The sequence below is a fragment of the Crinia signifera genome, chromosome 7, assembly GCF_055691185.1.
Source record: "Crinia signifera chromosome 7, ASM5569118v1, whole genome shotgun sequence".
NCBI classification, from domain to species: Eukaryota; Metazoa; Chordata; class Amphibia; order Anura; family Myobatrachidae; genus Crinia; species Crinia signifera.
Window position 1 is genome coordinate 55,504,909 of NC_139223.1, and position 9,798 is coordinate 55,514,706.

General features: G+C 46.4%; 1 protein-coding gene across 1 annotated transcript; it reads left to right on the forward strand.

Moving 5' to 3' along the window:
• The first annotated feature begins 1,775 nt into the window (after nt 1-1,775).
• On the forward strand, nt 1,776-9,589 carry COX19 (cytochrome c oxidase assembly factor COX19). The gene is made up of 3 exons (XM_083153129.1): nt 1,776-1,955; nt 4,172-4,283; nt 9,240-9,589. The coding sequence occupies exons 1-3, from the start codon at nt 1,874-1,876 to the stop codon at nt 9,325-9,327; spliced, it is 282 nt and encodes a 93-aa protein (XP_083009255.1). The 5' UTR covers nt 1,776-1,873; the 3' UTR covers nt 9,328-9,589.
• Nucleotides 9,590-9,798: the final 209 nt, after the last annotated feature.

Genomic DNA, 9,798 nt, shown 5'->3' on the forward strand with positions numbered 1-9,798 from the left:
GCCTTACCGCTCCCCCTGCCTGGCCTTACCGCTCCCCCTGCCTGGCCTTACCGCTCCCCTTGCCTGGCCTTACCGCTCCCCTTGCCTGGCCTTACCGCTCCCCCTGCCTTGCCTCACCACTCAGCCTGCCAGTACATGGCCTCACCTCTCACTTCCCCCATGGCAATGAGCATGTAACCCTTGGCAGAGCATATAACTCCTGGCATAGTGTATGTACCCCCCTGGCACAGAGCATGCAATCCCTGACATTGAGCATTAAATATGAAACCCGTAGCAATGAGCATGTAGGTAAGCATTACAGTGTGTGGCATAATGTGTAATGAGCATTACGGTGTTTGCTATAACATGTAATGGGTATTATGGTGTTTGGTATAATGCGTATTGTGCATTATGGTGTTTGGTATAATGTGTAATGGGCATTACGGTGTGTGGCATAATGTAATGGGCATTATGGAATGTGGTATACTATGTAATGGGTGTGTGACATTTAATCGGCATTACAGTGAAATTTTTTGCCGCGCGCCTTCAGCGCACACTGTCCATGTTGTCCCTGCTTTACAAAATATTTGAGTCCTGGCATAACGAGTAATGGGCATAATGTATAATAGGCATCATGGTGTGTGACATAACATGTAATGACCATTATGGCATGTGGTATACTATGTAATGGGTGTGTGGTGTGTCGGCAATATGTTGAAAATCTTGACGCGCGACTTCGGCGTTCACTGTCCATATTGTCCCTCGTTTGCAAAACATTTGTTGAGTCCTGGCATCATGGTGTAATGGCCATTGCGGTATATGGTGTGACATGTAATGGGCATCACAATGTATGGCATAACTTGTAATGGGCAGTAATGTGTGTGATGTAACATCTAACTGGCATTATGGTATGCAAAATCAAGAATGAAATTGAAGGAAAGGTTAAAAAAATCATCATAAGGCGGGTCAAAGGGCGGGGCTGGGGGTGGGGCTGGGGGTGTGTCAAGGGGCGGGCCAATGTCCGGGAATCTCTCAATAAAAAGGTGGTAACCCTACTGCGGTATCATTTTTGATACATAGGAAAATGCGGTAAAACCGGGGTTTTACCGCATTTTCCATTTGATACATCTCGCCCATAGTGCAGCGGTAAGAAGCCCATAGCGCTGATCCGGCAAAGGGGGTTAGAGCATATGGAAATGGGGTAAAAACCCTAATCCTGACCAGAATCTGATAGGTTGCTACGGGCAACATCCCCACTTTTCAGTTTTAGAACCTTTAGTAAATATACCTATGGCATACCTCCCAACAGGACCCACTCCAGGAGGGACACATTGCTCTGTTTCTAAACTTCCCCCATAATGTATGATTGCCATCACCTATTTTAAGCAGGTTAATTGATAAGAAAGTTGTTTGAACACAGGTGATAGCAATACTACATTAACAGGTGGTAAATCCAGGAGCAGAGCAATGTGTCCCTCCTGGAGAGTGCCATGTTGGGAGGTATGCTATGGCCTTATTACACCCAGGTCTTTGCAGGCTGATGCCGGGGAAGATAAATGGTAACCTGTGTCACACTATTAGCAATGATGATAAGAGAGACACCGTGGTAGAGAAACTAAAATGCATGTAGTACGTAACGGCACTAGCAAACCACCAACACGCTTGCGCCGTAAGCACGGTTGTTGTAACTGTTGCTGCTGCTGCAGCAGCGACGAGTTAGTGGGGCTAACGCATGTGCAGTAAGCATGTTGAATCTATCTTGAGGCAGCAGACTCTGTGCACGCATGCGCAGTAAGGGTGGCCGAGCTCTGTTTGTCCCTATTGGACGAGGTTTTGTTACAGGAAGCGCAACAAGAGTGAGAGAGCACACACAGCAAGCAGGGGCGCCGCAAACATGTCTACGGCAATGAACTTTGGCGTAAAAACCTTTAAACCTCGCCCTCCTGAAAAGGGGTCTTTCCCACTGGATCACTTCGGTGAGTTGCGTCTGTTTGTTGCGGCTCAGTACGTCAGCTCGGGAAACTACTCTGTGACTGACACTGGAGGACAAATCATGTCAATGTCAGCACTTGTCATTTCCAGCTAGCTATGCAATAGTAATATAACAAGACGATAAACACAGTACAGCGTCATCTTGTGGTCAGACAGTATAAGTACATGCAGTACCTGTCCTTATTCTGTAGTATACAGTAGATGTGCATTTACCTAAAGCACAAGGGGGGATATTTCTACAGTGGTGCTAGACAGTATGGGGCTGCTATGGCATCAGGCTGCAAACTGCTACATAGTAAATGTCCATTTAACGGCATGTGGTAGCTTATCCTGGCTACTGTTCTTATGTCCGCTGCTGTCATCCACATTATCTGGAATTACACCAGCCCCAAGTTCTATACTAAAGATCCAGCTGATGAAACACTCCACCTACACACTACAAATGAGCACAGATTTAGTCAGACACATCTACAACACTCCTATTTCATATGATAGCATGTTGCCTCAACGTTACTGCCAAAAAAACTCCCATTTCGATGATAGTGTATTTATAGGCCAAATCAATCTGTATTCACTATAAAATTCCACCCTTGTGCTTAAGTCTGATTTGGTGCAGTCGTTGGTTTCTTTCTTTGGCAGATGCATGATATGCTGGTAGAACTGTACACGTTGCTGCTTGGGTCCGATACAGAAACAGCCCTATGCCAGGGATCTGTAGAGTGTGTCGTTTAGGAATGAATGCAGCATGTTTGAAAATGTGACTGTAATACCCTGTTCACACTACATTCTTGACCCAGATTATTGCCATGTTGATGACATATCAACCCGGGTCGTGGTGCATTGTGAAAGCACAATTTTCTGTGTCCAGCAACTCGACCCGGGTTAAAAGAAGGGGTTGATCCCAGGTCAGACCCGGTTTGCTGTGCAGTGTGAACTGGTACCCTGAGTCCCTTTCACACTATGGAGGAGGCAGCACTTGAAGACGGTGTCAGCTCCAAGTGCTGCCTCCACCCCAGCCCCTGGTTACATGCTGCCACCTCGCACCTCCCCTCTCTGACATAAGCGACCCAGCTTATTAACGGGTCACTAAGGGGGCTAACATTGCAAATGTCGGGTCACTCTCGGGATGGATCCGTGTCCAAATCCTGGGTGCGCTGCAGCATTTGCAAACTAAAAAGAGTACAGGTATAAGTAATGACTGCACCTGTGCACCAGCTAGGTGGTCTGAAAAGCGTGAACTGTTGGTAGATCTCGCGGACTGGTTTTACCACCACTGCCCTATGCTTTACAATGTTCTAGATATTTAGATTTGACCTATAATATAACAAGTACAAAATTAACAAGGATGGGATAACCGCTGCTGAAGTCGGCATATCTACAGTATAAAGGGTGCAGGGTGTGCGGTTTCCACACCACACAGTCTGCACCCATTTCCTAAATACTCATCCCTCTGAAGTTCCAGGGCAGCAGCTCTGCAGGAAGCACTGGCTAAATGGCAACTGCACCATTTCCCCAGTGATCTGTGAATGCACACTAGACTCGGGCACGGCCCTAGACTCTTTATGACCCCATACACTAAACGATTTGGGCCTGATTTCACCTGATTCTGGCGGATTGGGCTGAGAAAGCGGGTGAAATAGTCCCAAATCTAAAGTGTGTGACATCCAATTGGATACAATGTGCGGTCCCGTGCACATCAGATCGGAGTCGTAGGTCGGTCGGGCTGCACATAAGATAAATCGGTACTTCCTCATCTTTGCGGCCACAGCTTACGGGTCCATGCCACCCTCCTGTGTCCACACCACCATCTATTACCTTTATTAAAGTTGTGGCGAGCAGAGCGACACACCAAGCCCAAAGCGCGGCAGGCCCGAGAGGGGACAGTGGTTGCTATTCTGAAAGCGGCTAACATAACTGGCGTAAGCTGTGGACGCAAAGATGAGGAAGTACCGATAAATCTTATGTGCAGCCATCAGTAAATCCGATATGGTGGGGGTACGGTGGGTGGCGGGAAAATTGTAAAATCCTATTCAAAAGACTGGGCAGCTGAGAGAACTCTCGCAGCCAATCAACCAATGGGTAACTGATGGTAATGCTTGCAGAGTATCCTGTCATGTTTGTTTTTATTCCAAACTGGGTGGAGCTAGTGTATTTGTCATGTACATCATTTCTTGGTGTTTTTTTTTGTTTTTTTTCCCAGGTGAGTGTAAACCATTGAAAGAAACATTCATGAAATGTTTACGAGAAAACAGTTTTCAGAACAGTCTGTGCAGAGAAGAGTCAAAGGAATACTTGGAGTGCAGAATGGAAAGGTTGGTGCACTGAAATAAAGTGTATAAAAATAAGGAACGCTGTGTATCATAATAATAATAATTGTGTATTAGTACTGGATAATACTGTCGTTTTTCCTTTTGTAAGTTGTTGTAGAATTCCACATGGTGTGTAATCTGATATGCAACAAGTGGAAGTCTTAATTTTGGTGGTGGGAGGGAGCAGTCTGCAATTAGATATATTAACACTAGGTGATTCATAATTTGTGAACATTTGTATATGAGAAAGATGGTTAGAATTGTATGAAAGATGGCCTGTATTGCAACTTGAGTTATAGGTGAAATGTGTTACATAGAGAGCATATGATGTGGAAGGGGGTGTGTATTGTTTTGTTTAATTAAAAAGCGGTTACAGAGTAAGATGTACATTGATAGTGTGGATGGTACAGTGACATTTGTGGGTGTGGGGGGGGGGGGGGGCTGTGTGTGCATGTTGTTTAGGTGTGTGTGTGCAATAGTATAGTAGGGTGTTTCTGAGTCAGCAGCTCCCCACTGGCGGAGGTCACGACACAGGAAAACAGGAGGCTGGGTAGTGATAGGGGTGTGTGGGCATAAGAGGAGGACTAAAGAGGAGGGTGGGAGATACTGTGCAGCTTCTGCCAGTGGGTGAGGGTCCAGCGTGGCAGTACAGGAGTACAGGATGGTGGCCCTTAGTCAGTGTCTCCTCCTACTGGGTGGGAGTTAGGGTGCATGAGAGCAGGAGGCTGGGCTATGAGGCATGATAGGGGCATGTGGGCAAAACAGCGTCAGCGACTCCCCAGTGGTGGAAGTTACGGTTCAGGAGAGCAGGAAGCTGGGTAGTGATAGGGGTGTGTGAGTATACGGGGGACTAAAGAGGGGCTTAGGGGTGCCGTGAATTGCGGGAGGGGCGCGAGGGGTGCCGTGAATCAAGGGAGGGAGGGGCCGCAGGTGTCAGCGAATCGCGGGAGAGGGCAGGGGTCCGCAAAGCGTGGGAGGGGGCGTGAATTGCGCGAGGGGGGTTTGCGAATCGCGGGAGGGGGGGTGCGCGGGGGGTCCGTGAATTGCGGGAGGGGGGGGGCACGGGGCGCGATGAATCACCTAGTTGGTTATATATTCTTGTAGAAGGATGATAGGATGTTGCTGTCATTCAGAATGCATTTACATAAACAGTAATAGTAGCAGTAAAAGGTCTGACTTAAAACACCTACAGTAAAACAGAACAGGTGTTATATAGGATTCAGTACTGAATCCCGGCGTTCAGAATCCCGACGCCGGAATCCCGACAGCCAAAATCCCGACAAGGGGGGGACGTGGATCGCCCCCCCTTGCGGGCTCGCTGCGCTCGCCACGCAGCGGGCCCGGTGCCTCGCTTTGCTCGACACACTAATTTATTCTCCCTCCAGGGGTGTCGTGGACACCCACGGAGGGAGAATGTGTCGGGATTCCGGCGTCGGGATCCCGACAGCCGGGATCCCGACAGCCGGGATTTTAACTGCATCCCGTTATATATTATACAAAGAATTGGTTGATGATGTGTAGGTTGACGTGCACATAGTTCATAGTTGTCACTGGAAAAAAATTGCTACAAGAAAAAATCAACACAGAAAGTTCAACACATGTAAATGTTGACATAAGTGTGGCACTTCATCGGTGTCCATGTCGACACATGGAAATGAATATGAAAACATTCAAAAAAAAGAAAAATAAATCTTCAAAAACTCATGTCAACCTTTTTCATTGTCGACCATAGCCGTGCCAGTGTTTTGCATGTGCCATTTAATCCTGGGGTTGCCGTGAATCACGCGCGGGGGTGGGGGGGGAGGAGGTGAGGGGTGTCCGCGAATCACGGGAGGAGGTGTCGTGGGTGGATGCCGGGAATTGCGGGAGGGGGGGTCGTGGGGGGGGGTGTGGGTGCCGCGAATCGTGGGATGGGGGGGTGTGGGGGTTGCAGTGAATCGCGGGAGGGTAGGTCGCGGGGGCGGGGGGGTTGCCGCAATGACAGGAGGTGGGTCAGGGGTGGGGAATCGCGGTGGGGGGCACCGTGAACCGCGGGAGGGGGGGCCGGGGGGTTGGCGCGAATCGTGGGAGGGGGGGTCACGGGTGCCGCGAATTGCAGGAGGGGGGGTGTCACGGGGTGGGGCCGCGAATCGCGGGAGTCACCGGGGGTGCCGCGAATTGCGGGGGGTGTGCTGCAAATCGCGGGAGGGGGGTCGCGGGGGGTGCCGCGAATCGCCACAAGAAAAAATTAACACAGAAAGGTCAACACATGTAAATGTTGACATAAGTGTGGCACTTCATTGGTGTCCATGTCGACACATGAGAATGAATATGAAAACATTGAAAAAGTGAAAAATAAATCTTGTCAACCTTTTTCATTGTCGACCATAGCCATGTCAGTGTTTTGCATGTGCCATTTAATCGTGGGGATGCCGTGAATGAGGGGGGGGGAGGGAGGGAGGGAGGTGCATACCCGACATGACCCTCTCCAGGAAGGACACATTGCTCTGTTTTTGGACTTTCTTCTTAATTTATGGATTACCATCACCTGTGCTTAAACACCTTTCTTATCAATTACCCTGTTTAAAATGACAGGTGATGACAATCATAAATTAAGATGGAAGTCCACAAACAGAGCATTCTGTCCCTCCTGGAGAGGGTCATGTTGGGAGGTATAGAGGTGTGGGGCGCTCACCTGGTGTGTCTGGTGAGTAGCTGTGTCTTTGCTGTGTAACATGGAGAGGCAGAGGGTGTCTGGCACTGTCTGTGGGCTCACTGGGCTGGTTCTCTGTCATGTGAGTCAGTCATGTGTCAGAGGCTCCACTCAGCGTTATACCTCCAGACACACTTTGAGTGACAGATGTAGCCAAATATATGAGATCTTTGAGATGCTGAGTATAACATTGGCCTGATTGCAGAGCATATATTGTGGGGATTTGCACTGCACATGCTAGATTTAATAAGTGGCAGCATTTGCAATCCACTGCATCTCAGCAGTTTTTACCCTGAAAAAGAGCAATGATATTAAATGCAGACCACGTTGCTTAGTCAGTCTAGCCCATTGGTCCCCAACCTCGGTTCTAAAGTACCCCCAACAGTACACCTTTTCCAGGTCTCCACACAGAATTGCAAGAATTGTGTCAGTGAATAATGAGGACACCTGTGCACTTGTTGGGTGACTGGAAAGCATGAACTGTTGGGGGTACTTGAGGACTGAGCTTAGAAACAGAAGCAGTCCACATTGCTACCTAGGGGGTATTCAATGTGTGCATATAATTCCATCAGTCAGAAACATCAGTACACAATTATTCAACGCAGCAATTTCCGACCTCATTTAAGCCTGTCAGATTCGACTAAAAAGTTGAATCTGCAAGGTCGAAAAACTGCCACTGGATTGTCAAATCTGTGTACATTTTTGACCAAATACATAAGAACTTCGACAATCCACATATATTCCTACTGGTGGAACGTTTCTGACAGTCGGAACATTGAATACCGACGGCCAAATAGACGTCAGATTTGCCATGATTTCGACTGTCTGAAACTGAGACTACTGTTCAGTGTTCTGTGACACGTATATTGTGTTTGTGTCTCTGAATCTGTATACAAAGTGTTACATTGTAGCAGCCGCAGCTTCCAAGTTCTGTTCTGCTCCGTATACAGACTCGGTCATACAACATACAAGTGTCATACAACAGTCCTAATCAGACCAGTCTCTTGGTGCATCCTAGCCACATTGTGCTGAAATTAAGACACATTAAAAATAAAAGTAAAGCTGCACAAAACCTGCAGGCCACCAACACAGAAGGCCCGACCTGAACAATTATGTTGCTACATGCTAAAGCAATACTACACGACCAGCCAGAAAGCACAGCCAGATGTTGGCAGGACAAAATGGGTTCTTCAAGCTATGTTAGATCATGTAGTGTGATATTAGGATGTTGGCTACAGTCAATAAATGCAAAGTTAGTGGTTCAATAACCATTTGTATAGTGGTTGGGTTATCTGGTAAGATGCTGTACATACAGTAGGTCCCGGGTGCATATGTATCAAGGCTTGCCTAGAGATAAAATATCAACCAATTAGCTCCTAAAGGTGCGTACACACTAGACGACTTGCTCATGATACAATATTGCTCACTATTTCCCTCGAACTCCTGCACAAACAATATAGTGTGTACATACAAGTATGCTGTTGTTAACAATATATACAGATCTTCCTGCTTTGTGATAGAGCGCGCACACACTGGATGGTGTAAACGATCTGTCTTTCAGAACCCGTCGTTATCGTTCACATCGCTTGTAGTCCTCTAATGTGTACCAAGCTTAACTGTCATCACAGGCTGTGTTTCATATTTCAAGTCCAAACTACTATGGGGCTAAGTGGCTTTCAAATTGACAGGGGACTATAGCCGAGATGTAATATTCTCTAATTGGTTCACTGTTTCATTTTACAATAATAGGAGATTAAAAAATGGCTGTACAGTATTTTTTTATTTGTTAACAGTTTCTTATATAGCGCAGCATATTCTGTTGCTCTTTACAATAGGAGTCAGTGATAAAACAAACTGGGTATTTACAGTCAGCCAAAAGCATGAGGGCCCTTCTCGCAATCTCACAATCTATAGAGAAATAGGCATTGATACAGAAGGATAGATATTCTTTATTGTATAAAGTCCACCAGAATGAAAAGGTTCCTGGGGTGATGTATGATACGGTGACCCAGCAGTTTGGCCATGGGTCAGGAGGATGGAAAATGTGAAGAAGAAAGAGTTGATATGTGTGGACTGTACAGTGGGTATGTGATTTGATGTGTTAGATAGGAACGGTGTATGATAAGCTTGCCTCAAGAGGTGAGTTTTCAGGGAACGCTTGTAGGTTTGGAGACTGCAGGAGAGTCTTATTGTGCTTGGGAGGGCATTGACATGCAAACAATCAGTTTAGTAAAATCCTAAAGCGTTTGTGTATTTTCTTTCTTTAGACAACTAATGGCTAAGGAGCCGCTTGAAAAACTCGGCTTCAAGGACCTAATAAATGATCAACCAGCAGAAGAGCCGAACAAGTTATAAGATGAATGAATTATATGTGAACTTGAAAGGATATTTATTCCCAGCTTTTATAGACATGTGGATTTATATCTACACACTATGGATGTGCCGACGGTGGTATTTATTTATGGAGCATCATTTACCAAGATCTTCTTTCTCCCCTTTCTCTTTTTTGTCTTTTTGCCATCACTTGGAGAAAAAAAAATATCAGGAGGACGATAGGACTGCACTTTGCCTGGTTTGTGTGCGTTGCATTACTACTAATAAATTACATTTTCTAGTGGTTTCTTCTATTTTTAAAGGGTAAAACTACTGCAATCTAAAACTTATTCTACAAAGTATGGATGTCCAATGAGCTGTTTAACTTCCTACTGACTTCCCTGTACAAATTTGGTCCAAATAAAGCTATCGGTGATTCATGCCATGCCCTCATTGGAAAACGGCAAATGATTCAAAAGTTACTCATGTCAAAAAGCTCAAAAGTAAAAGCAA

Excerpts from the sequence above, each read along its gene's own strand:
- COX19 (XM_083153129.1), top strand. The coding sequence starts at position 1,874 with ATGTCTACGGCAATGAACTTTGGCGTAAAAACCTTTAAACCTCGCCCT. Across the intron at positions 1,956-4,171 it reads TTTCCCACTGGATCACTTCG|GTGAGTGTAAACCATTGAAA; the intron begins GTGAGTTGCGTC and ends TTTTTTTCCCAG. Across the intron at positions 4,284-9,239 it reads TTGGAGTGCAGAATGGAAAG|ACAACTAATGGCTAAGGAGC; the intron begins GTTGGTGCACTG and ends TTCTTTCTTTAG.